Source organism: Macaca fascicularis, chromosome 12, assembly GCF_037993035.2.
Source record: "Macaca fascicularis isolate 582-1 chromosome 12, T2T-MFA8v1.1".
Taxonomy (NCBI): domain Eukaryota; kingdom Metazoa; phylum Chordata; class Mammalia; order Primates; family Cercopithecidae; genus Macaca; species Macaca fascicularis.
In genome coordinates this window covers 137630040-137657917 of record NC_088386.1, presented here as the reverse complement: position 1 = coordinate 137657917, position 27878 = coordinate 137630040, and the positions used below count along the sequence as shown (strand labels likewise).

General features: G+C 49.7%; 1 protein-coding gene and 1 long non-coding RNA gene across 22 annotated transcripts in view; one reads left to right on the top strand and one right to left on the bottom strand.

Annotated features, from left to right (window-relative positions):
• ING5 (inhibitor of growth family member 5) overlaps positions 1-27878 on the bottom strand; it is a 39344-nt gene that overhangs the window by 10757 nt on the left and 709 nt on the right. For 2 of the 19 annotated variants that reach the window (XR_012421695.1, XM_065526422.2), the window contains exons 1-6: positions 15700-15762; positions 13092-13163; positions 8385-8551; positions 6465-6576; positions 5889-5982; positions 923-1040 (exon numbers count right to left, since the gene is read on the bottom strand). Coding sequence is in view for 16 of the 19 variants with exons in the window: in XM_065526422.2 (XP_065382494.1) it covers positions 935-1040; positions 5889-5982; positions 6465-6576; positions 8385-8551; positions 13092-13163; positions 15700-15736 (588 nt within the window). In the remaining 3 variants the exon portion in view is untranslated. Of the gene's footprint in view, positions 1-922; positions 1041-2974; positions 2981-5888; positions 5983-6464; positions 6577-8384; positions 8552-13091; positions 13164-14818; positions 15341-15577; positions 15763-25875; positions 26042-26135; positions 26272-27878 lie in introns of those variants that run through there. The other 17 variants (XR_012421697.1, XM_074010837.1, XR_012421698.1 and 14 more) reach the window with 13 other exon arrangements.
• Positions 15910-26232, top strand: LOC135966663 (uncharacterized). 3 transcript variants are annotated; one of them, XR_012421702.1, is made up of 3 exons: positions 15910-16031; positions 21868-22292; positions 25320-26232. It is a non-coding gene; the product is annotated as an uncharacterized lncRNA (long non-coding RNA). The 3 variants fall into 3 exon arrangements; XR_012421701.1 differs by lacking the exon at positions 21868-22292; XR_010580202.2 differs by lacking the exon at positions 25320-26232 and having other exon boundaries at positions 21868-22480.

Here is a 27878-nt window from a genome sequence, read left to right as displayed (position 1 = left end):
TACAGGGCAGAGTCTTCCGCAGAGGGCAATCCGCAGGCTCCCTGGGGCACTCAGTCAAGAGCTCAGGGTCCTCGAGGGGCCTGGGTGGACCTGAAGCTGAGACCCTGCCCCGCCCCAGGCCCCCAAGCCTATCAGCCTGGACTAAAACAGAGCAAATACATCCTGGGGAGAACAGAAATTTCCCTCTCCACGCTTCCTTTATACCCAAGTTCGGAGAACTAATAACAAATCATAAGACATGTACACCCAGCCGGGAAATAGGACTGATTGTTTTTTTTTAAAAGCTGGTTACCAAGGAATGGTGGCACATGCCTGTAATCCCGGCTACACAAATGACCCTCCCACCTCAGCCTCCCAAAGTGCTGAGATTACAGGCGTGAGCCAAAGCGCCCAGCCCTACAATCTCTTAAATGAAAACTGTATTAAAGGAGATTAAAACGAACTTAGGGCCGGGCACAGTGGCTCACACCTGTAATCCCAGCACATCGGGAGGCCAAGACGGGCAGATCACCTGAGGCCAGGAGTTCAAGACCAGCCTGCATAACATGGTGAAACCCTATCTATACTAAAAATACAAAATTGGCCAGTCATGGTGGCACGCGCCCGTAATCCCAGCTACTTGGGGGGCTGAGGCAGAGAATCGCTTGAACTCGGGAGGCAGAGCTTGCAGTGAGCCAAGATTGTACCAGTGCACTCCAGCCTGGGCGACCAAGCAAGACCTTCAAAAAAAAAAAAAAGAAAGAAAGAAAGAGAGAGAGAGAGAGAAACAGAGAAAGAGAAAGGAGAAAAGGAGGAAAGGGAAGGTGAGAGGCCAAGCTGGGCGGATCACTTGAGGCCAGGAGTTTGAAACCAGCCTGGCCAACATGCTGAAACCCCGTCTATACTAAAAATACAAAAATTAGCCGGGTGTGGTGACGCTCACCTGTTATCCCAGCTACTTGGAAGGCTGAGGCGGGAGAATGGCTTGAACCCGGGAGGCGGAGGCTGCGGTGAGCCGAGATTGTGCTATTGCACTCCAGCCTGGGCGACAGAGCCAGAACCTGTCTCATAAATAAATAAATAGATAAAGTAATAGAAACAAATCAAACTGAAGTACAGAAAGAAAAAAGCTTACAGAAAGTAAGCAGAGCCTCACTGAGCTGTGAGAAAATCTAAACTAAGAAACACACAGGGAACTGGATCGCAGGAAGGGGAGAAAGGAGAGCACAAAAATATTTGCAGAACTGGCTGAACATTTTCCAAATTTGATGCAAAATACAAACCAACAGTTCAAAGACGTACAAGTTCCACGCAAAATATACACAAAAAATCACACCAAGACACATCATAACCAAACTGTTAAGAGCCAGTGACGATGAGAAATCTTAGAAGCAAAAAAAAAATCACCAAAAATAATTATTATCACTAATTTATCATCAGAATCAATGAAAGAAGAAAACGAGAGAACACCTTTAATGATTAAAAAAAAAGGTTAACCAAAAATTCTATATGCAGCAAAATAAAAGCATTTTCAGAGAAATAAAAACTTAAGAGAATTCATCACCATCAGCATACACATACCGTAAAAAATGTTAAAGTTCTTCAGTAGAGGAGAAATGACAACAGACAGAAATTTGCATCCACATAAAGAAATATACATAAGCAGAATATGCACGGAAAATAAATTTTTAAAGAAAGAAAATAAATATTAAGAAATAAAAGTTGGGCCAAGCTCAGTGGCTCATGCCTGTAATCCCACCACTTTGGGAGGCTGAGGCGAGAGGATCACTGGAGGCCAGGAGTTTGACATCAGCCTGGCCAACATGGCGAAACCCCGTCTCTACTAAAAATACAAAAATTAACCAGGTGTGGTGGCGCACGCCTGTAATCCCAGCTACTCAGGAGGCTGAGGCACGAGAATCACTTGAACCTGGGAAGTGGAGGTTGTAGTGAGCCGAGATCACGCCATTGCGAATTGCACTACAGCCGGGGCAACAGTGCGAAACTCCGTCTCAAAAAAAAAAAAAAAAACAAAGAAGTATAGCTAATAAGACAAGAGTGGGAAAAAAACCGGAATGCTAAAAAAATACTTGATTAGTCCAAAAGAAGACAGGAAAGGAACAGAAGGAACAAATAGAAAACTAATAGCAAGATGGTGAATCTAAATTCTACCATATCATTAATTATGTTAAATATGAATAGACCAAATATTGCAATGAAGGCTGGGTGCAGTGGCTCACGCCTGTAATCCCAGCACTTTACAGGGAGGGGAGGCCAAGGTGGACAGATCATTTGAGGTCAGGAGTTCGAGACCAGCCTGTCCGGCATGGTGAAATCCTGTCTCTACTAAAAATACAAAAATTAGCTGGCCTTCAAAGGATTTCAATTATATAATGTTCTTTGACTACAACAGAACTCAACTAAAAATTAAAATTAGAAAGGTATCTGAAAAATCCCAAATTATTTGGAAATTGAGACACATACTTCTACATAAGTTATAAGGCAAAGAAATAGCATGAAAAAAAAATGCGGCTGGGCGTGGTGGCTCACACCTGTAATCCCAGCACTTTGGGAGGCCAAGGCGGGTGGATCACGAGGTCAGGAGATTGAGACCCTCCTGGCTAACACGGTGAAACCCCGTTTCTACTAAAAATACAAAAAATTAGCCGAGGGTGGTGGTGGGCGCCTGTACTCCCAGCTACTCAGGAGGCTGAGGCAGGAGAAAGGCGTGAACCCGGGAGGTGGAGCTTGCAGCGAGCCGAGATCGCACTACTGCACTGCAGTCTGGGAGACACGGAGACTCTGTTTCAAAAAAAAAAAAAAAAAAAAATTCTAGGCGAGGTGTGGTGGCTCACGCCTGTAATGCCAGTATGTTGGGAGGCCAAGGCAGGTGGATCACCTGAGGTCAGGAGTTCAAGACCGGCCTGGCCAACATGGCAAAACTCTGTCTCTATTAAAAATACACACAAAAAAAATTAGCCAGGCATGGTGGTACATGCCTCTAATCCCAGCTACTCAGGAGGCTGAGGCAAGAGAATCGCTTGAACCCGGGAGGCAGAGGTTGCAGTAAGCCAAGATTGCACCACTGCACTCCAGCCTGGGCAACAGAGCAAGGCTCCGTCTCACGAAAAAAAAAAAAAAAAATTATATTCCAGCACTTTGGGAGGCCAACGTGGGTGGATCACTTGAGCTCAGGAGTTTGAGACCATCCTGCGCAACATGGCGAAACTCCATCTCTACCAAAAATATAAAAAATTAGCCAGGCATGGTGGCATGCACTTGTGGTCCCAGCTACTTGGAAGGCCAAAGTGGGAGGATATCTTGAGCCCAGGAGGTGAGGCTGCAGTGAGCCAAGATCATGCCACTGCACTCCAGCCTGGGTGACAGAGCGAGACCCTGTCTCAAAAAAAAAAAAAGATCAAGATAAAATGAGAGAAACATAAATTACCAATATCAGGACTGAAAGAGGGACCATCAACACAGACACTACATCCGAACCATAATAATGCAAAATTATTAACAACCTGATGTCAACAAAATCTGACAACTTACGTGAAACAAATTTCTTGAAAGACACAGATTTTGTCCAAAACTGACCCGAGAAGAAATAGAAAGCCTGAAAACTTCTATAGCTTTAAAGGAACTGAATGCAGCATCAAACTGTACATTTAGAACAACATTTCATTGCATGTAAATTATTCCTTAATAAAGTTAATTTAAAAAGTTAGAAAAACAGGACTAAACTATAATGTATAGTGTCTAGGAATGCACTATAAAACTATTAAAGAAACAAGGAAATAAACACTAGAAATCTGCATCATGTTTATTTGGGGACAGAAGGAGTTTATGATTTTAACAGGGCATATGGAAGGCCTTCCAACTGCAGCTAACCACTGACTAGGTGCTAGTTACAAAGACCTTCACTTTACGGAAATTAATTAAACCATGTTTGTTCTGTGCGGTTTTCTGTATCTGTGCGCTACTTTACAAGACAAGAATATAGGGATTTTTTTTTTTTTTGAGATGGAGTTTCGCTCTGTCGCCCAGGCTGGGGTACAGTGGCGCGATCTTGACTCACTGCAACCTCCACCTCCCAGGTTCAAGCAATCTCCCTGCACCAGCCTCCCAAGTAGCTGGGATTACAGGCAGATGCCACCACCCAGCTAAGTATTTTGCATTTTTGGTAGAGACAGGGTTTCACGGTGTTGCTCAGGCTGGTCCTGAACTCCTGACCTCAGGTGATTAACCCGCCTTGGCCTCCCAAAGTGCTGCAATTATAGGCGTGTGCCACTGCGCCTGGCCAAAAGGCTAAGCACTAGATTTCAAAACTGAAAATTGCAGCAGGGCACAGTGGCTCACACCTGTAATCCCAACACTTTGGGAGGACAAGGCAGGTGGATCACGAGGTCAGGAGATCAAGACCATCCTGGCTAACGAGGTGAAACCTCATCTCTACTAAAAATACAAAAAATTAGCTGGATGTGGTGGCATGCACCTGTAGTCCCAGCTACTCAGGAGGCTCAGGCAGGAGAACTGGTTGAACCTGGGAGGCAGAGGTTGCAGTGAACCAAGATTGTGCCACTGCACTCCAGCCTGAGTGACAGAGTGAGACTCCATCTCAAAAAAAAAAAAAAAACCTGAAAATTGGGCCGGGTGCAGTGGCTCACGCCTGTAATCCCAGCACTTTGGGAGGCTGAGGCGGGTGGATCACCTGAGGTCAGGAGTTCGAAACCAGCCTGGCTAACATGGTGAAACCCCATTTCTACTAAAAATACAAAAAAGTAGCTGGGCATGGTAGTGCATGCTTGTAGTCCCAGCTATCCAGGAGGGTGAGGCAGGAGAATTGTGCCATTGCACTCCAGCCTGGGCATCAAGAGTGAAACCCTGTCTCAAAAAAAACAAAAAACAAAAAACAAAAAAACTGAAAATGGTGCCTTTTTTGTCATGAAGAACTCTTTTTTTTTTTTTTTTTGAGACAGAATCTCACGCTGTGGACCAGGCTGGAGTGCAGTGGTGCGATCATGGCTCACGATCCTCCCAGCTCAGTTTCCCTTAGTAGCTGGGACTACAGCCCACGCCACTACACTCACCTAATTTTTTCTATTTTTTGTAGAGATGGGGGTCTCACTTTGTTGCCCAGACTGGTCTCAGATTCCTGGGCTCAAGTGATCCTCCCGCCTTGGCCTTCGAAAGTGCTGGAATTATAGGCATGAGCCACCATGCCCAAAACTGACACTCTTTGACCACTCCCCACCAGAATCATCTCCATAGAGGCTTTGTGGCATTTCAGCATTTTCTCTTTAGTCTAAATGTCACTCCTCCGAGGTAATGCTCTGATCTCTTTGGAGGGTACACAATACCTTTGGCAGGGAGGGTGTCAGTGGGAGAATGCTTTAAATAAAGTATCTCAAAGAACTTCAAGTTAAATGACATGTCTATTTAATAAATGTGGCCACATAATTTAACAATGAATATATGCAAACTATATACTGACACATAAAATAACTGACAGATACACAGAAATCTAGCTACTTGAAGAGTGGTTTACATTGGCCTCTGTCAACAACACGCTCACCAACCTACTGTCCCTAGCGGGGCAGCACACACCGTGGCTAAGAAGACAGGCACTGGAGTCAGACTCCAGGTGCAGGCCCAGCCACACCACAGCAGCTCTAACGCCTGGGCAGGTCCCTGCGACACGGAAAATGCCCAACAACGGCACCCCCTCCATGGCTGCGGTGAGGACGGGCTGATGACAGGCACACAGCATAAGAACCAGAAGAACCCGAATGCTACCCAGCACACGGAGTGCACTTCACTCAAGGGTCAGCTTCCATCAGTGTTTCTACATCCGGGATACTGGCTATGGGTATTTGTTCTTCTGGGAAAAAGAGGGGAAAGCCTCTTACCCTCCTTTATGCTTCTTTTTCTTTGGTGTATCTTCCTCTGATGTCCTCCTGCCTCGGCCCCGGGACCCTCTTTTTTCTTTCTGACCCCGGCCTTCTGAAAAACAATCAAGATGAAAATTATTTTTATAGAATTCGCTAAAGCAAGGCAAGTTTTGTGTTTTGTTTTTAAGAAGGAGTCTCGCTCTGTCTCCCAGGCTGGCTGGAGTGCAATGGAACAATCATAGCTCACCGCAGCCTTGACCTCCCAGGCTCAAGCAATCCACCCACCTCAGCCTCCCAAGTAGCTGGGACCACAGGTGTGCACCACTACACCCGGCTAATTTTTAACTTTTTTGTTGAGATGAGGTCTCACTATGTTGCCCAGGTTGGTCTCAAACTCCCAGCCTCAAGCAATCCTCCTGCCTTGGCCTCCCAAAGTGCTGGGGTTACAGGCGTGAGCCACTGTGCCCAGCTTGCAAGACAAGGTTTACCCAAATATGATACTTACCCTAGTGATCATACTTCAATGATTTACTGTGACAAAACTTCAAAACGCCATAGTTAACAGTAATAAAGAAAAAAATTTAACAGACTTGCTTTTTAACCCTCGCCCTCCGGAGCTTTCAAAATCACTGCCCTCCATCTTGTCCTTCAGATCTGCCTCAAAGCGCGCCAGGTCTGCGTCAAGCCTTCGAATGTGTTTATCCACCTACAAAAGGATACCCAAAGTCTTGTTTTAAAGTAAAACTGAAACACCTTAGAAATCACAAATGTACAAAAGTATCCACTAGGAAATGCCTTCTTGCCCTTTAATTGAGTCGTCAGTGAACAAACCTCTGCTAAATCCAGGCCCACTATTTCAAAGTCCATGCAAGGTCTTGTGCTTTTTCTGCATATTTTGACTGCAGTGGAATGAATCCCATTTAAGGAAAAGACAGGCGTGTGGGCAATAATGAGAAGCAGAGTTGTGAAATGCGGTGAACAAGGCCTGGGATATCTGACGCTGAATCCTACTTTAAAATGTGGCTACCTGGAGGCCAGGTGCAGCGGCTCACACCTGTAATCCCAGCACTTTGGGAGGTCGAGGCAGTCTGATCACCTGAGGTCAGGAGTTCGAAACCAGCCTGACCAACATGGTAAAATCCCGTCTCTAATAAAAATACAAAAATTAGGGCAGGCGCAGTGGCTCATGCCATAGCCCCAGCACTCTGTGAGGCCGAGGCGGGTGGATCATTTGAGGTCAGGAGTTCGAGACCAGCCTGGCCAACATGGCAAAACCCCATCTCTATTAAAAATACAGGCCAGGCACGGTGGCTCACACCTGTAATCCCAGCACTTTGGGAGGCTGAGACAGGAGGATCACCTGAGGTCAGGAGTTCGAGACCAGCTTGACCAACATGGAGCAACCCCATCTCTACCAAAAATACAAAATTAGCCGGGCTTGGTCGTGCGTGCCTATAACCCCAGCTACTCAGGAGGCTGAGGCAGGAGAATTGCTTCAACAAGGGAGGCGGAGGTTGTGGTGAGCCAAGATAGTGGCATTGCACTCCAGCCTGGGCAACAATAGCAAAGCTCTGTCTCAAAAAAAAAACAAAAACAAAAAACAAAAATTAGCCTGTTGGTAATGCCTGTAATCCCAGCTACTCAGAAGGCTGAGGCAGGAGAATCGCTTAAACCTGGGAAGTGGAAGTTGCAGTGAGCTGAGATCATGCCACTGCACTCCAGCCTGGGCAACAGAGCAAGACTGTCTCAAAAATAAAATAAAATAAAATAAAAAATAAGTAAAATAAAATAAAATATGGCCACCTGGAGGTTGGGCATGGTGGCTCATGCCTGTAATCCCAGCACTTTGGGAGGCTGAGGCGGGCGGATCACTTGAAGTCAGGAGTTCGAGACCAGTGTAGCCAACAGGGTGAAACCCCGTCTCTTCTAAAAATGTAAAAATTAGGTGGGGGTGGTGCTGCATGCCTGTAATCCCAGCTACTTGGGAGGCTAAGGCACGAGAATCACTTGACCCTGGGAGGCGGAGGTTGCACTGAGCTAAGATTACACCACTGTACCCCAGCCTGGACGACAAAGTGAGACTGTCTCAAAAAAAAAAAAAAAACCAAATGGTTCCTCCGAGCAGATACACAAACAAAAAGGGTCCAGAAAAAAAAAAAAAAAAAACAAGGATGGTCCCACATGAAGTGTATCTTGTCTGTATTTCCTCCAGCAGCGTCAGGCTACCAAAGCTAGCCTTCCACTTGGCTATGCCCATTTCTGGGCAGTTTTTACATTTTGTTGCATGAGAGGCAGTAGAGGTCGGAGGAAGACCCATGGCCCCCGCCCCGCCCTCACCATCTCATAGGTCTGCGGGTGCCGTGGCCCCCGCCCCGCCCTCACCATCTCATAGGTCTGCGGGTGCCGTGGCCCCCGCCCGCCCTCACCATCTCATAGGTCTGCGGGTGCCGTGGCCCCCGCCCGCCCTCACCATCTCATAGGTCTGCGGGTGCCGTGGCCCCCACCCACCCTCACCATCTCATAGGTCTGCATGGCCAGCTGCACTTTGTCATCGCTGTATTCCTTGCACTTGCTGTAGGCATTCTGGATCTTCTGCAGGCGCTCCACGCGCTGGTCTGGAGATAGCGTCTTCACCGTGGAGATGTACTCTGCAGCCAGGATGTCAATCTCTGCTTTCTTATCTGATGGAGAAATGGGGGAAAAGCTAGCCCTGCACAAGACACCACGATGGGCTCACTAGACCGGCAACAACTAAAGTCAGCCAACACCAAGTTGTGGCAAAGACGTAGGCTGACATGAACTCACGCCGTGCTGGTGGGAGTGCAAGTGGGCAGAACCGTTCTGCACAAACAGTCTGGGATCATGTGGATGTGCAGACTTTACGGCAGCGTGCCCAGAACAGTCCCAGTTCTGAATGTTACACAGCAGGTGGTCACAGTGCCCTCTTTGACTCTCAAACATCCTGTGTGAATAATTAATTATGTAGTCACCTTTCCTATGCCCTGGCATACTACTCTTTTTTTTGTTTTCTTTTTTTTTCGGTAGAGCAGTCAAGAAAGAACATACTACTCTTAAACACCCTAAAGAAACCTTATGTAACCTAAAGAAATACACGTGGGAAAACATTCATAAGAGCAGGAAACAGAAAACAACCCAAATGTCCAATCCTCAGTGAAATGGAGAAATCAGATGTGGTCCCTTCAGACAACAGAGTGCTACTCAGCAACAAATAGAGCAAACCACAGCTACACACAGCAACACGGATGATTCCCACAGAAGGTGACACAGAGCAAAAAGAGCAAGAAACAAAAGAAAACATACCGGATGATTCCATTAATACAAAGGGCAGAAACAGACACAGCTCGTAACTCTTTGGTTTAGAGAGGTAAGAAAACTACTGTTGAAGGCCGGGCGCGGTGGCTCACGCATGTAATCCCAGCACTTTGGGAGGCCAAAGCAGGTGGATCATGAGGTCAAGAGATGGAAACCATCCTGGCCAACGTGGTGAAACTCCGCCTCTTCTAAAAATACAAAAATTAGCTGGGCGTGGAGTTACGCGCCTATAGTCCCAGCTACTCAGGAGGCTGAGGCAGGAGAATCACTTAAACCCAGGAGGCAGAGGTTGCAGTGAGTCGAGATTGTGCCACTGCATTCCAGCCTGATGGCAGAGCGAGACTCCATTTCAGAAAAAAAAAAAAAAGAAAACTACTGTTAAAGGTGGAAGGTGACTATCACCAAACTCAAGATGGTCACCCCTTGGATGGATGGGTGTCATGACTAGGAGGGTCACAAAGGTCTTCAGGTGCTAAAGGGCTTGATTTCTCCATCTCAGTAGCAGAAAACAGAGAGGTTCACCTGGTAATATTTGTTAAGCAATCTATAAATGTTGTACCTCATTTCTGAATATATGTTACATTTTGCAATTAAATAACTCTCTATATTCCCTAGTCAAGATGCTGTACCTAAGCGAAAAAACACAGCTATCTCAGTCTTGCAAAACGTGTGCCTAGGCCGGGCACGGTGCTCATGGCTGTAATCCCAGCACTTTGGGAGGCTGAGGCGGGTAGATCACCTGAGGTCTGGAGTTCGAGACCAGTCTGACCAACATGGAGAAACCCCATGTCTACTTAAAATACAAAAAATTAGCAGGGTGTGGTGGCGCATGCCTGTAATCCCAGCTACTCAGGAGGCTGAGGCAGAATTGCTTGAACCCAGGAAGTGGAGGTTGTGGTGAGCCGAGATCGTGCCATTGCACTCCAGCGTGGACAGCAAGAGCGAAACTCCATCTCAAAAAAAAAAAAAAACAATGTGCCCAGCATAATGCATAAAAAATCTCAGGCCAGGCATGGTGCCTCACGCCTGTAATCCCAGCACTTTGGGAGGCCAAGGCGGGCAGATCACCTGAGGTCAGGAGTTCGAGACCAGCCTGACTAACATGAAGAAACCCCGTCTCTACTAAAAATACAAAATTAGTCAGGCATGGTGGCGCATGCCTGTAATCCCAACTGCTTGGGAGGCTGAGGCAGAAGAATCACTTGAACCCGGGAGGCAGAGGTTGTGGTGAGTCGAGATTGCGCCACTGCACTTCAGCCTGGGCAACAAGAGTGAAACTCCATCTCAAAAAAAAAAAATAAAAGACTCCCACACCAAAACACATTACCATGAAATTTAAAACTTCAGAGATACATCTCAAAAGCTTCTGAATAGGAATAACAACAACAAAAAAAGATCACACATATAAAGGACCAAGAATCCAAACAGCACCAGATTTTCTGCAGCAACGTGGAAGCGAGGAGACAAGGCAGCAATGCCGCCAACTTCCTGAGTGAAAACAATTGTCAACCTGGGATTCTATACCCAACCAAACTATCAACTGAGTATGACGCTAGAACAAACACATTTTTAGACATGTTACGTTACAAGAAAATCTACCTTCCTTTTTTTTCTTCTTTTTTTGAGATGTAGTTTTGCTCTTGTTGTCCAGGCTGGAGTGCAATGGTGTGATCTCGGCTCACCGCAACCTCCACCTCCCAGGTTCAAGTGATTTTCCTGCCTCAGCCTCCCAATTAGCTGGGATTACAGGCACGCGCCACCACACCCGGCTAATTTTGTATTTTTAGTAGAGACGGGGTTTCTCCATGTTGGTCAGGCTGGTCTCGAATTCCTGACCTCAGGTGATCTGCCCGCCTCGGCCTCCCAAAGTGCTGGGATTACAGGTGTGAGCCACCGTGCCCGGCCAAGAAAATCTACCTTCCTATGGGCCTTTTTTCAGGAACCTACCAGAGGAAAGGCTCTATCAAAACAGGAGAGCAAGTTAAAAAAAAAGAGGACATTTAAGATTCCAGGAAGAGGGTCCCACACTGAAGAGGGGTGAAAGGAGATCCCAGGAAAACCTCAGGGCAACAAGTGTGCAGTAGGCCTAGAAACAATCAGGACTGTGGCCTCCAGGACAGAGGGTTCCATGGAAAGAAAACACACACAGAACTGTCAGGGTAGACAGCCTGACACTCAGACCAAACGGAAAAGCCCAGCCTGGGAGACGAGGGTAGAATGCAGAAAAAAAAGCCAAGAAACAAGGCAACGAGTAACTCTAAGAAATACGCAAAGTTGGCAGGGCGCGGTGGCTCACGCCTGTAATCCCAGCACTTTGGGAGGCTGAGGCGGGTGGATCGTGAGGTCAGGAGATCGAGACCATCCTGGCTAACATGGTGAAACCCCATCTCCACTAAAAATACAAAAAAAAATTAGCCGGGCATGGTGGTGGGCACCTGTAGTCCCAGCTACTCAGAAGGCTGAGGCAGGAGAGTGGCCTGAACTTGGGAGGCGGAGCTTGCAGTGAGCCGAGTGAGCCACTGCACTCCAGCCTGGGGGACACAGCGAGACTCTGTCCCCAAAAAAACCAAACCAAAACAAAAAAAACAACAAAAGAAATACGCAGACTTATTCAAAAGGGGTCAAATATATAAGCACAGCAGGTGGCATGGCTCAGTGTTAAAGTACCTACACGGTTGCCCAATGGAAGTCCCATCACTGGTCTCACCACAAATTCCAACTAACTACAGCCAGGAGATGGGGGAGCAAGGTGCAGGCAGGTGAGCTGGTGGGGGCCACTGGAGAAGTACAGCTGCATGTGCCATATATGGCTGAACAAAGTTTAAAACTGACAAAAGATAAAATAAGAAACAACAACTAAAACATGTTGTTTAGAAATAGGGAGTTTAAGGGCCGGGCGTGGTGGCTCATGCCTGTAATCCCAGTACTTTGGGAGGCCAAGGCAGGTGGATCATGAGGTCAGGATATCAACACCATCCTGGCTAACATGGTGAACATGGTGAAACCCTGTCTCTACTAAAATTACAAAAAATTAGCCAGGTGAGGTGGCATGTGCCTGTAGTCCCAGCTACTCGGGAGGATGAGGCAGGCGAATCACTTGAATGTGGGAGGTGGAGGTTGCAGTGAGCCAAGATCGTGCCACTGCACTCCAGCCTGGGCAACAGAGTAAGACTCTCTCAAAAAAAAAAAAAAAAAAAGAGAAATGTAGTTAGGGCCAGGCATGGTGGCTCACGCTTGTAATCCCAGTACTTTGAGAGGCCAAGGCAGGCAGATCACGAGGTCAGGAGATCAAGACCATCCTGGCTAATACAGTAAAACCCCATCTCCACTAAAAATACAAAAAAAAAGAAAAATTAGTCGGGCATGGTGGCAGGCACCTGTAGTCCCAGCTACTCAGGAGGCTGACGCAGGAGAATGGCATGAACCCAGGAGGCGGAGCTTGCAGTGAGCTGAGATCACGCCACTGCACTCCGGCCGGGGCGACAAAGAGAGACTCCGTCTCAAAAAAAAAAAAAAAAAAAAAAACAAACCGGAGTTAAACACCAAAAGGCCAAAAAATACTACCAAACTTTTAAAACAATGCACACACTACATACTCTGAAAATTGAAAATTTATAAAAGAAAAAAAATGGCAATAAATATTTTGATTGGAAAGGGTGATGCTTATAAGAGCATGATATAAAGATGTGTAAGAACCCAAGAAACTAAATGTGGCTTTGAAAGTATCAACACCTACTGCAAGACACTGGGTGATACCCACAGCCCAGGGCTAGGCCAATGCCCCACTAACCTGGGTCCCGTCAAAACCCTCTGCCCCCAGCCTTCAGGAGCTGCTGGCTCCCAGCTGTCAGAACCCAGTTCTGGTTGTACTGAGAGGCCTAAACCCACCTTCTGTCCTCTGGTCCAGCTCTCGCATCAGCTGGAAGTTCCTCTGAAGTTCGCAGGGAAGGTTCTCGATACCTGAAACACAAAAACATGGAAGTCAGGTACCTCTCAGTAGCAAGACAAAAATTCACCTTCAAAGGTTGTTTTGTCTTTTTTTCTTTTTTTGAGACAAAATTTTGCTCTTGTTGCCCAGGCTGGAGTGCAGTGGTGCAATCTCGGCTCACTGCAACCTACACCTCCCGGGTTCAAGTGATTCTCACGCCTCAGCCTCCCGAGTAGCTGGGATTACAGGTACATGCCACCATGCCCGGCTAATTTTTGTATTTTTAGTAGAGACGGGGTTTCACCAGGTTGGCCAGGCTTGTCTCAAACTCCTGACCTCAAGTGATCTGCCCACCTCAGCCTCTCAAAGTGCTGGGATTACAGGCGTTGAGCCACCAGGCCTGGCCAAAAGTTTTATACTTAAAGTTTAAAATGACAAGCCCACTCTGTCTTCTGTTTCTGTTAGGGTTTGGGGAGCGCCAGGATTGTGATATCATTTTTTGACTTAGGTACCAAATAGTGCTGATAAGAGGCTAACACACTTCAAAAGCTGTCAGAAGTCAAAGAAGGGAGAGGGAAACTTGGAAACCAACAGCAGAGGCAGAGGAGGCCACCTGGCCCCACCCTCTAGGCTACCCCACCTCAGGGAGCAGCATTCTCCAAGGCTCAAGCCAAAATACCCTGGGTCCTCCTTGATCTTCCCCGACTTTACCCAGAAATCCAGTGCATCGAGCAGTGTAGCCACGCTGTCCACGCGACTTTATGCAAGGATAGAAATGTTTTCTCTCTCGGCCGGGCGCAGTGGCTCACGCCTGTAATCCTAGCACTTTAGGAGGCCGAGCAGGCAAGTCACTTGAGGTCAGGAGTTCAAGACCAGCCTGGCCAACATGGTGAAACCCCGTCTCTACTAAAAATACAAAAATTATCTGGGCATGGTGGTGCACACCTACAGTCCCAGCTACTCGGGAGGCTAGGGCATGAGAACTGCTTGAACCTGGGAGGCGGAGGTTGCAGTGCGCTGAGATCACACCCTGCAGCCTGGGCAACAGGGTGAGACTCGATTTCAAAAAAAAAATAAAAAGAAAAAAGAAAAGAAATGCTCTCTCTCTGAGCTGCCCAAGACAGTGGTGGCCATCCCGAGCTACTGAGCACTGGAAATGGAACTAGCGCTATTCAATTTTTAATTTTACTTAAATAGTCCCTGTGGCTATCGCAATCATCCCCAACAGTCTGCCAGGAAGACCCCCGTGCTGTTTTCCAGTCTGCACTGATATCCCCTAGAGCAGGCCAACCTCTGCCCCCTGCACAGCTGACACAGGCTCCTGAGGGGGGCTGCCTCTTCCGGTCTTGGCCACTCTCCTATCTGCTGTTCACAGTTACCAGGCAATCATTTTAAACCTAACACTATCTTATGCATCTGATGCTTCCAGCCCGTGTTTTCCCAGGTCCCCTAGAGGACAGAGGCGCAGCCTCCCAGGCACACACACAGTCAACCCTCGTTGGGAGGCCAGCCCACTGGCTGGGCACCAGGATGGAGAAGGCTTCTCCTCCAGCGTGCTCCCGGTTTTGACTCTTCTACCCGGGGAACCCCCCACTACTCAGACCCCCACGAGACAGCAGAGCACATGGGCAGAACAGGGCGTTCCTCTAGGGCAAGGGTCTCCAACTCCAGGCCACGGCTCACTCGCCACTGTCTCAGCTCCTGGGCGAGTGCCAGGCCGAAGACCACGAAGATCCCCAGTGCAGCGCCCACATAAGGGCCCTCCAGAGTCACCAAGCACAACCCCAAACACCGCGACCCCAAAGCTGTGCCCATTCCGGGCCGACGTCAGGGGTCCCGCGTGGGCTCTGCCCCTCTACGAGCGGGGGACCCTGAGCAGTCTGCCGGGCAGCGCTGGGCCTTCCCTGGTCTGTAGAGTGAGGGAAAGCACCATCGCTCAGCCGCTGGGGGCGCCGACCTGCTGCCACCTGGACACAGCACCGCCCGCCCACCAGGGCCGACTCGGCGCCGCCCTCCACGTCTCCGAGCTGCAGTCCCCAGGGCCGGGGAGAGACGCCCCGTGGCCCGCACGCCCTCCCCAGCCGCGGTCACACAAGAGGCCGGCGCACAGCCAGGCGGGGGCCCAAACTCCGGAGCCCCCAAGCCCCGGAGCCCCGCAGCGGGTGTCAGCTCGACCTGCAGACCGGACGGGACGGGCGGGGCCGGGAACGGGCGGGGCCGGGGCCGGGGCCGGAGCTGGGGGCGGAGACGAGGCGGGGCCTGGGTGGGGGCGGGACCTAAGCTATGGGCGGGACGAGTCCGCAAGCCCCGCCCCACCCGGCCCCGCCCCGCCGTGACGCACCTGGAATTGGCGCGGCCGAGCCGGCGGGACCCCCCTCGCCCGCCCCCCGCGCCCTCCCCTCTCTTGCGGCCCTGCCCCGCCCCGTCCGCGCGCCCCAAGTCGCACCCGGCAGCGCCCGCCGCCCTCCCGAGCCCACGGGGTCTGCATGCGGTGCCCGGCGCGCGGGGGGCTGCGGCACTGGGAGCTCCGCGTGGGCGGCGGGCGCGGGGCCCGCGGAGCGCGCTTACTGTCGAGATAGTGCTCCAAGTACATGGCGGTCGCCATCTTCGTCCGCGGCCGCGCTCGGGGTCTGCGCGGGCGGGCGGTGCCGCGGGAGGCGGGGGCGGGGCGGTGCCAGCGCGCTCACTATTCATGAGTCGCGCGCGCTGATTGGCCGCGGTCGGGGGCGGGGCCTGACACGCCCCTAGGCTTCCGGCGGGCGGCGGGCTGCGGGGCCCGGGCGGAGGTCGTGGTGGCGGCGTCGTGCAGCGAGCTGGACCCAGGGCCGCAGCAGATCGGAGGCCGAGGAGGAGCAGGGGTTCCCGGCCCCGCCGCCCGCCGTACAGCCCAAGGCACCCAGGTGGGCGTCTCCCCTCCGAACCTGCCAGCGACCCCAGGGCCACCAGACGCCAACACGTGGCCCCGGAGACCTCGCGCACGTCCTGACGGCGCTGCTCCCGGCCAGGATCCCGGACAGGCCGCCACGAGGCCCCACCTTCCCGAAGGCTCCTTGGGGCCTGTCTGGCTCAGCGCCTTCCCTCCGGACCCCGAGCCTCCGGGGCCTCAGCCCGGCCTGAGCCGAGGGCCGGCACCGCGTGGCCGGAGCGAGCTGTCCCCTCCCTCAGGGCCTGGACCCTGGCGCCCTCCCCGGGCAAGGCCGCCCCTTCCCTCAAAGGAAAGCGGCCGCCCCGCCCAGCACCAGTGAGGGCACCAGCTCCTTTGCTGCCACCTGTCGAGGCAGGCAGCACCGGCACCATCTGGATGCCTTGGCCGAAACGGCACGTGCAAGCAGTATGATATAGTTAATAAGATGGCGTGCAAAGGTGTGCAGTAAGATGCATGCAAAAATACTGGAGAGGGCCGGCACGCTGTGTCACGCCTGTAATCCCATCACTTTGGGAGGCCAACGCGGGCGGATCACTTGAGGCCTGGAGTTTGAGACCAGCCTGGCCAACGTGGCGAAACCCCGAGGCTATTAAAAATACAAAAAAAAAAAAAAATTAGCCGGGCGTGGTGGTGCACGCCTGTAGTCCCAGCTACCCCGGAGGCTGAGCCCGGGAGGCAGAGGTGGTAGTGAGCGGAGATCACGTCTGCACTCCAGCCTGGCCGACAGAGCAAGACTCTGTCTCCAAAAAAATTTTTTTAAAGAAAAAAAAATACTGGAGAAACATAATTAAAATATGTTTAGGACTCGGCGCGGTGGCTCGCGCCTGTAATCCCAGCACTTTGGGAGGCCGAGGCGGGCAGATCACTTGAGGGCAGGAATTTGAGACCAGCCTAGCCAACGTGGTGAAACCATGTCTCTACTAAAAGTACAAAAATTACTGGAGCGTGGTGGCGGGCACCTGTAATCCCAGCTGCTCAGAGACTGAGGCAGGAAAATTACTTGAACTTGGGAGGTGGCGGTTGCAGTGAAACGAGATCACGTCACTGCACTGCAGCTTGGGTGACAAGCGCAAGACTCCGTCTCAAAATAATAATACAAAAATTAGCCAAGCATGGTGGCAGGTGCCTGTAATCCCAGCTACTAGGGAGGCTGAAGCGGGAGAATCGCTTGAGCCTGGGAGGCGGAGGTTGCAGTGAGTCGAGATTGCACCACTGCACTCCAGCCTGGGTGGCAGAGCAAGACTCCATCTCAAAAGTAAAATAAAATTGGGCAGGCGCGGTGGCTTACGCCTGTAATCCCAGCACTTTGGGAGGATGAGGCGGGCGGATCACGAGGTGAGGAGACCGAGATCATCCTGGCTAACAGGGTGAAACCCCGTGGATCACGAGGTCAATAATTCGAGACCAGCCTGGCTAACGTGGCAAAACCCCATTTCTACTAAAAATACAAAACTGGCCAGGCACAGTGGCTCACACCTGTAATCCCAGCACTCTGGGAGGCCGAGGCGGGTGGATCACGAGGTCAGGAGATCAAGACCATCTTGGCTAACACAGTGAAACCCCGTCTCTACTAAAAATACAAAAAAATTAGCCAGGCGTGGTGGCGGGCGCCTGTAGTCCCAGCTACTCGGCAGGCTGAGGCAGGAGAATGGTGTGAACCTGGGAGGCGGAGCTTGCAGTGAGCCAAGATTGCACCACTGCACTCCAGCCTGGGCAACAGAGCGAGACTCCGTCTCAGAAAAAAAATACAAAACTTAGCTGGACATAATGGCTGGTGCCTGTAATCCCAGCTACTCAGGAGGCTGAGGAAGGAGAATCACTTGAACCCGGTACGTGGAGGTTGCAGTGAGCTGAGATCGTGCCACTGCACTCCAGCCTGGGTGACAGAGCGAGACTCCATCTTAAAAAATAAAATAAAATAATTAAAAATGTTTAAATATTAGTTTTTGGGGGGATTCTTCTCTGCCTCCTAACTTTGTGTAACATCGTCATGCAGTGTTCACCAGTACCCATGTTTCTCCTCTTCCCACTTCACAGCTGGACACCCCCAAGCTGGGACTCCAACTCATCTCTGGCAGGTCTTTAATGGGTGAAGTGTGTGTCACTTCCCAGTCCTGTCTCTATTCCCTGTGATCTCAAGAGAACATCCGAAAGGCTCCCCAGGCCCCAAGAACTGACGACCACTAGATGGAAAGTGTAGAGGCCCCAGAATCCCCTGCCCCACCCATAGCCACGTCCTTGACTTCAGAGATGCAGCGTTGCTGGTCACACAAATTAGCATAACCTGATCAAAGGAGCAGTACTTTTTTTTTTTTTGAGACGGAGTGTCGCTCTGTCACCCAGGCTGGAGTGCAGTGGCCGGATCTCGGCTCACTGCAAGCTCCGCCTCCTGGGTTTACACCATTCTCCTGCCTCAGCCTCCCGAGTAGCCGGGACCACAGGCACCCACCACCTCGCCCGGCTAGTTTTTTGTATTTTTATTAGAGATGGGGTTTCACCGTGTTAGCCAGGATGGTCTTGATCTCCTGACCTCATGATCCACCCGTCTCGGCCTCCCAAAGTGCTGGGATTACAGGCTTGAGCCACCGCGCCCAGCCAGGAGCAGTACTTTCATTATTTAAACTGCATTTTTAAAGACAGTAAGCCAGGTGCTGTGACTCAAATCTGTATGATCACCATGAGAGGCTGAGGTGGGAGGATGGCTTGAGCCCAGGAGGTCTGGGCTGCAATGAGTCATGATCAAACCACTGTACTCTTGCCTGGGTGACAGAGACTCCCATCTAAAAAAACAAGTTATGTCCCCCTTGGTGAACTCTTCCCTAAACCCCAGTCAAATACTGAAAACCAGAAACAATGTTGTTGCCACTATTATGTTCATTATAAAAATGCAGGCCGGGCATGGTGGCTTACACCCGTAATCCCAGCATTTCGAGAGGCCGAGGCAGGCGGATCACCTGAGATCAGGAGTTGGAGACCAGCCTGACCAACATGGTGAAACCCCGTCTCTACTAAAAATACAAAAAAAATTAGCCAAGCTTGGTGGCAGGTGCCTGTAGTCCCAGCTACTTGGGAGGCTGAGGCACAAGAATTGTTTGAACCAGCCCAGAAAGCAGAGGTTGCAGTGAGTCGAGATCGTGCCACTGCACTCCATCCTGGACAACAGAGCCAGAAGGCCGGGTGTGGCGACTCATGCCTGTAATCCCAGCACTTTGGGAGGCCAAGGCAGGCGGATCATGAGGTCAGGAGATGGAGAGCATCCTGGCTAACATGGTGAAACGCCGTCTCTACTAAAAATACAAAAAAATTAGCTGGGCGTGGTGGCGGGCGCCTGTAGTCCCAGCTACTCAGGACGCTGAGGCAGGAGAATGACGGGAGGCGGAGGTTGCAGTGAGCTGAGATCACGCCACTGCACTCCGGCCTGGTTGACAGAGTAAGACTCCATCTCAAAAAAAAAAAAAAAAAAAATGCTTGGTGTGCGGTGGCTCATGCCTGTAATCCCAGCACTTTGGGAGGACGAGGTGGGCAGATCACCTGAGGTCAGGAGTTTGAGGCCAGCCTGAGCAACGTGCAGAAACCCCGTCTCTAATAAAAATACAAAATTAGCCGGGTGTGGTGACACATGCCTGCAATCTCAGCTGCTTGGGAGCCTTAGGAAGGAGAATCGTTTGAACTTGGGAGGTGGAGGTTGCAGTGAGCTGAGGTCAGGCCATTACACTCCAGCCTGGGCAACAAGAGCGAAACTCCTCAAAAAAAAGAAAAACAAAAAACAAAAAAAAAATTGACCAGGTGTGGTGGCTCACGCCTGTAATCCCAGCACTTTGGGAGGCCGAGGTGGGTGAATCACCTGAGGTCGGGATTTCGAGACCAGCCTAATATGGAGAAACCCCATCTCTAATAAAAATACAAAATTAGCTGGTGTGGCGGCAGCTGCCTGTAATAGCTACTTGGGAGGGTGAGGCAGGAGAATCGCTTGAACCCAGGAGGTGGAGGTTGTGGTGAGCCGAGATTGTGCCATTGCATTCCAGCCTGGGCAACAAGAGCAAGACTCCGTCTCAAAAACAAAAAAATCAAACCATACAGGAACTTGTAGCTTCCCACCTCCCCAGGGGGCAGGACTGTGATTGCCTTTTTCACCTTTCAGTCCTAATGTTAGCAGTTTGAGTGCATCCTTACTGGCTTCATTTAATTATAGACTATTTTTCCATCAGTTTTAGGTTTATGGAAAAATTGAACAGAAAGTAGAGTTCTCATATACTCCCCCTGCCACACACACACACACACACACACACACACACACACACACACTCCTCTATTATAAACATTTTGCATTAATGTGTTACATTTGTTACAACTGATGAAACAATATTGATAATTATTAGCCAAAGTCCATCATTATTTCCATAAGAGTTCATTCTGCCTTGTGCTTTATTTATTTATTTGTTTGTTTGTTTAGAGATGGAGTCTGGCTTCTTTGCCCAGGCTGGAGTGCAGTGGTGCAATCTTGGCTTACTACAACCTCCGTCTTCTGGGTTCAAGCGATTCTCCTGCCTCGGCCTCCCAAGTAGCTGGGACTACAGGCAGGCGCCACCACGCCTGGCTAAGTTTTGTGTTTTAAGTAGAGATGAGGTTTCGCCCTGTTGGCCAGGCTGGTTTCAAACTCCTAACCTTAGGTGATCCACCAGCCTCGGCCTTCCAAAACGCCGGGATTACGGGCATGAGCCACCGCGCCCGGTGCCTGATGCATTCTTACAGGTTTTGACAAACGTATGATGTCAGCTGCCCCCATTACATGTCATACAGCATAGTCTTAGGGCCCTAAAAATCCCCTGCGCTTCCCTATTCATCCCTCTCCCCTCCCCTGAAGCCCCTGGCAACCACTGATCATTTTACTGTTTCCATAGTTTGCTTTTCCCAGAATGTCGTGTAATTGGAATCATACAGTGTGAGCCCTTTCAGGATGGCTCCTTTCACTCAGCAACATGCATTTAAGGCCCCAGCATGCCTTTCCGTGGCTTAATAGCTAGTTCATGTTTAATTTGAAAAATATTCCAATGTCTGGATGTTCCACAGTTTACCCATGTACTTATCAAAGAGCATCTTGGTTGTTTCCAATTTTTGGTTATTATATTATTATTATTACTATTATTTTGAAACACAGTCTCTCGCTCTGTCACCCAAGCTAGAGTGCAATGGTGCAATCTCAGCTCACTGCAACCTCTGCCTCCCGGGTTAAAGCGATTCTCCTGCCTCTCCGTCCCAAGTAGCTGGGATTACAGGTGCCTGCCACCATGCCCAGCTAATTTTTGTATTTTTAGTAGAGACAGGGTTTTGCCACATTTGCCAGGATGGTCTCTATTCCTTGACCCGTGATCTGCCGGCCTCAGCCTCCCAAAGTGCTGGGATTACAGGCGTGAGCCACCATGCCCAGCCTCCGTTATTATTATTTTTAGAGTCAGGGTCTCGCTCTGTCACCCAGGCTGAAGTGCAGTAGCACAATCATGGCTCATGCAGCCTCCACCTCCTGGGTTCAAAGGACCTGTTGCCTCAGCCCTGAATGTCTGGGACTATAAGCACGCACTGTGACACCTGGCTGATTTTTAAATTTTTCTGTAGAGTTGGGGTATCTATGTTGCCCAGACTGGTCTCCAACTCCTGGGTTCAAGCACTATTCCAGCCTCAGCCTCCCCAAGTGCTAGGATTACAGACATGAACCACCGTGCCCAGCACTTTTGCCCATTTTTTCATTGGGTTGTTCTTTTATTGAGTCACAGTACCATTTTTCTACTACTTACTTTTCGTTTTGTTTGTAGGTTGTTTTTGAGATGGCATATTGCACTGTCACCCCGGCTGGAGTGCAGCGGCGAGATCACAGCTTGCTACAACCTCCACCTCCCAGGTTCAAGCGATTCCTCGGCCTTGGCCTCCCGAGTAGCTAGGATTACAGGCACCCACCGCCACACCTGGCTAATTTTTTGTATTTTTAGTAGAGACGGGGTTTCACTACGTGGGGCCAGGCTGGTCTCGAACTCCTCACCTCATGACCTGCCCATCTCGGCCTTCCAAAGTGGTGGGATTACAGGCGTGAGCCACCGAGCCCAGCCTGTTTTGTTTTTTGAGACAGGCTCTCACATTGTCACAGGCTGGAGTGCAGTGGTGTGATCACAGTCCACTGCAGCTTGACCTGCTGGGCTCAAGCAATCCTTTTGCCTTGGCCTTCGCGATGCTGGGACTACAGGTGTGAGCTGACTTACGTTTTTAGCTGAATACTCTTTGTGAACATCTGGCCCTGCTTTACTCACCCTGCTTTGTCCCATTGACTAGATTTATTTTATTGTGGTGGCGTATCAGACTTCAACAAACTCCTTACAGATGTCCCCAATCTTTCAGTATCATAAATCATGCTCTAATGAACATGGCTATACATATAACTGCGTGTATCTGCCACCATTATGTATCACCGCCTTACAGACCGCCTTACAGACTCCTGAAAACCTAGTCGTTTAAAAAAACTTTTTTTTTTTTTTTTAAGACAGAACCTTGCTCTGTCACACAGGCTGGACTGCAGTGGCACGATCTCGGCTCACTGCAACCTCCACCTCCTGGGTTCAAGCAATTCTGCTGCCTCAGCCTCCTGAGTAGGTGGGACTACAGGCGTGTGCTACCACGCCTAGATACTTTTTGTATTTTTAGCAGAGATGGGCTTTCACCGAATTGGCCAGGCTGGTCTTGAACTCCTGACCTTGTGATCCACCCACCTCGGCCTCCCAAAATGCTGAGATTACAGGCGTGAGCCACCATGCCCGGCCCAGAACCATTTTGTTACGTGTGACAGTGTGCCAGGAATTTCAGCAGCTCCACTGGGTAATCCTGTCCAGTGTGACAGAACAGAGATCACCGGGGTGGCTAGAAGGCTGACGTCAGCTGGCACCGTGGGCCAGAACACCCGCATGTGGCCTCTCCAGCACAGCAGTCTCAGCAGCAGGAGGTCTGAGTCCCAGGAGGCTGGGGTGGAAGTCGCCTGGGTGACCTCACTTTGGTAGCCCCAAGACATCACCTGACTACATTCTATTGGTCAAGCAAGTCACTGGGGCCAACCCAGATTGAATGGGAGAAACATTATACCCCTACCGAACAATGGGAGGAGGAGCAAGGATATCACATTGTCTCACCAGTCCTTTTTTTTTTTGCAATGGAGTCTCATTCTGTTGCTAGGCTGGAGTGCAGTGGCGTGATCTCAGCTCACTGCAATCTCTACCTCCTGGGTTCAAGCGATTCTCCTGCCTCAGCCTCACATAATTTATTGTATTTTTAGTAGAGACGGGGTTTTACCATGTTAGCCAGGATGGTCTTGATCTCTTGACCTCGTGATCCACCCGCCTTGGCCTCCCAAAGTGCTGGGATTACAGGCGTGAGCCATCTCGCCTGGCCTGCAGTACATTTCTAATAATTTTTTCTAAAGAACTGGTAGGGCCGGGCGCCTCTCAAAACAGAAAAAAAGAAAAGAAAGAAAGAAACAGTACTGCAGGCTCAGAGAGTATTGCTTTTTTTTTTTTTTTTTTTTTTGAGACAGAGTCTGTTTTGCCCAAGCTGGAGTGCAGTGGCGCAATCTCAGCTCACTGCAACCTCTGCCTGCCAGATTCAAGTGATTCTCCTGCCTCAGCCTCCCGAGTAGCTGGCATTACAGGTACCCGCCACCAAGCCTAATTTTTTTTGTATTTTTATTAGATGAGTTTCACTATGTTGGCCAGGCTGGTCTCGAACTCCTGACCTCATGATCCACCCACTTCGACCTCCCAAAGTGCTGGGATTACAGGCATGAGCCACCATGCCTGGCCTAGTATTGCACATTTTAAGGGCTGATACTTTTAAATGAATTGCCCAAAGGGAAGGTTACACCAAGCGGCATGGCCACTGGTTGTGTTTTCCATACTTCGGCCAACCCTAGATTTCATCAGGCTTTTAAAATTTTTAACCTTCGCTAAACTCATGGGTGGGGGGGGAAGCCAACCTTAAATGTCTTAATCATATTTATTTCATTTTAAGTGAAGCTAAACATTTTTTAAACATATTTGTTGCCTATTTGTAGTTCTTCCATCCTTTTCTGCTTTATATCTTTTACTGACTCTTTTTTTTTTTTTTGAGACAGAGTCTCGCTCTGTCGCCCAGGCTGGAGTGCAGCGGTGCGATCTTGGCTCACTGCAAGCTCCGCCTCCTGGGTTCACGCCATTCTCCTGCCTCAGCCTCTCCAGTAGCTGGGACTACAGGCGCCGCCACCACACCCGGCTAATTTTTTGTATTTTTAGTAGAGACGGGGTTTCACTGTGTTAGCCAGGATGGTCTCGATCTGCTGACCTCGTGATCCGCCCGCCTCGGCCTCCCAAAGTGCTGGGATTACAGGCGTGAGCCACCGCGCCCGGCCATCTTTTACTGATTCTCTATGTAGAAACTGGTCTTCATGTATTTTGTCTAAAAAAATATATTTATTATTAAGGGTTATTGGCCCTCACATATCATATATTAAATATAACTCTCCCAGAGACCAATTTGTCTTCTTTCATTCACACACACAAAACTGGCAAACGCTTTTGAAGGGACCTTATTTTAGAAACTGCCAGAGAGGGCCAGGCACAGTGGCTCACGCCTGTAATCCCAATACTAAATTTAGGAGGCTGAGGCAGGTGGATCACCTGAGGTCAGGAGTTCCAGACCAGCCTGGCCAACATGGTGAAACTCCATCTCTACCGAAAATACAAAATTAGCTGGGCGTGGTGGTGGCACCTGTAATCTCAGCAACTTGGGAGGCTGAGGCAGGAGAATCCCTTGAACCTGGGAGGCAGAGTTTGCATTGAGCCGAGATTGCGCCATTGCACTCCAGTCTGGGCAACAAGAGCAAAACTCTGTCTGGAAAAAAAAACAAAACAAAACTGCCAGAGAGATGGCTCGTGCCTGCTGTGGTCTGCTTAGAGCAAGTTTCTCAACCTTGGCACAAGGGACACTTTGGGTCTGATGACATTTCACTGTGTGGGGCCACATCATGCTTCATAGGATGTTTACCCAGCATCCCTGGCCTATACCCACTAGATGCTGTTAGTACCCCCATCCCAATCCAAATGTCCCCAGACCGAGGCTCTGTCTGGAGAAAAAAAAAAAAAAAAAAAGCAAGCAAGCAGAGAACCTAATGAACCCATGTGTCCACCTGCATCTTTCTGCAATTATCAGCCTGTGGCCAACTCCATTTCACCTATTATCTCTGACCACACAGACCCAGCATCCCACATTTCACCCATGAAGTGGATCTACTCGCCTATCGGGCCTCCAGGGTCTTGTGGAGTGACTCTCGCACCCATTGCTCCAGGACAGACAGTGCTGGAAATCAGGCTGAGGCTGTCAGCGTGGCAGTACGAAGGACACTGGATTCTCAGCCACATAGACCCTCCTACGCCCACACCAGGACTGAGGTCAGCAGGCCGGGGTGTGGCGGTCATCCTGTGATCAGGCAGGAACACCAAGAGAACTGCTAGAATGTGGACCAACCTGATGTCCTGAGTCACAGAGCTCCTGCCTAACACTGGACTTCATGTAATGTCAGATGACTGAATACCTTAATGCTCTGAGCCACAGTGGGCTGGCTGGTATTCCGCTACCTGTGCTAAAAAGCATCCTACGAGAGGTACACCGTGCTGGAATAGGAAAAGTGTTTCTTGTATCTTATTAACACACTTCAAGATGCTCATGTGCTTCAGCAATCCCTGCAGTCAAAAGGGTCCTCCACTCCCCAGTACACAAGGCCCAGCCAGCCAGATTCCCTCCATCCTCACCTTCCTCCCGTCCCAGGGGAGCCAGGAAAGCCATGCATGCACCAACACGGATGCCCTGTGTTCCTCCTCATCAGCCTGCTGAGTCCTCCTGGACCTGACAAGAGGCAGTACTGCAGCCTCGCCCAGCCCCGGGAACGTGGTCTTCCTTACTACAATCCCCTTCATCCTTTGGAGGGCAACAAGATGGTATTTTATAAGGAGGTATCAATCAGAAAAAAGGGATATTACTTTGATTATCTATGTAAGAGAATAATAAGTACCATTCTTAGTACTTGTAAGCGTTCGCTAGGTTGTGCTGTGGTAACAAAGGATCCCGAAGTCTCAGTGACTCGAAATCACAATGGCTTACTTCTTGCTGACGGCTGTACTTCACGTGCCTTTGTTACAGGATCTGGGGTGAAAAATCAGCTCTCACTGTGCACATGCTGTGTTCATGCTGGGGGCAGAAAGGGAGGGACTAAACCACAAAACACCTTTTAGAGCTTCTGCCTGAACGGGGCACAAGACAGCAGAATACTTTACATCACCATTTGGAAGTCTCACAGCTAAGCTGGACGTCAAGGAAGGGCAGGCCGGGTGCGGTGGTTCACGTCTGTAATCCCAATACTTAAGGAGGCTGACATGGGTGGATCACCCGAGGTCAGGAGTTCGAGACCAGCCTGGCAAACATAGTGAAACCCCATCTCTACTAAAAATACAATAATTAGCTGGGCGTGGTGGCAGGCGCCTGTAATCTCAGCTACTTGGGAGTTGAGGCAGAATAGGCTGAACCCGGGAGGTGGAGGTTGCAGTGAGCCGAGATCATGCCATTGCACCCCATTCTGGGCCACAAGAGAGAAACTCCGTTTCAAAAAAAAAAAAAAAAATTAAATTAAAAAATAAAATAAATTAAAAATACAAAAATTAGCCAGGCGGGTGGTGGCAGGCACCTATAATCCCAGCTACTCAGGAGGCTGAGGCAGGAGAATCGCTTGAACCCGGCAAGTGGAGGTTGCAGTAAGCCGAGATTGCGCCAATGCACTCCAGCCTGGGCGACAGAGCAGGACTCCATCTCAAAAAAAATAAAAATAAAAGTAAATTAAAAAGGAAAAAAGGGCATAACTGGTAATAATAATATAACCCACATCCTTCCAGAACCCCAAACTGAATTGGGCAGGGTTCAGCTACTGGAAAACACAAAGCTACTCTAGGTATGCAGTGATAATGGGCTTACACAAAGGCTGGGAGCAAAGTCAGGGAAATTGTTGCCAATGACCTCAGCCCAAAGCACTGAAGTGGGTGGAGGTCTCAAGAGCTCATGGCAAAGCCAATGCAAACTCAACACTAGAAAGCTACCAGCAATCTCTTGGTCTACATCAGTGAGGCAGGTGGTTCTCAAAAGCTCATTAGCAAACAGCCTTGAATTTCATCTATATTTCTGGCTGAGAGTGCCTCCCAAGAATAATCACCTCCAAAGGTATGAGTGCCTCTCTCTGGCAGGCTGTAATACAGAGCTACACAGATGATTCTGGGAAATGCAGTTCCTACCTTTTCTTCTGCTAAGCAGAAAGTGAGGTCTAGCTGACAACCTACAATTTGGCACATAAAGATAGTAATTTAGGTATCTAAAATAACAAAAAGTCTCATCTGAGAAATGTCCAGGCAGCCAGATATCCCTAAGATAACAGCAAACACGACTGAGCGCTTTCTAGATGCCAGGGACACTTCGCGGGACTTTTTCCACCTCTCTATAGCAGAGACAGTTTTTCCTCTTACCATCATGACCCACATTTCAGAGGAGTTGGAGGCATGGAAAGAGGAAACAACTTGCCCGTTCTCTCTCCGTGCTATAATTTGTATACATCATCTTTTAAAACGGACTTTTTGGCCTGGCGCGGTGGCTCACGCCTGTAATCCCAGCATTCTGGCAGGCCGAGGCGGAGGATCACGAGGTCAGGAGATCGAGACCATCCTGGCTAACACGGTGAAATCCCGCCTCTACTAAAAATACACAAAATTAGCCG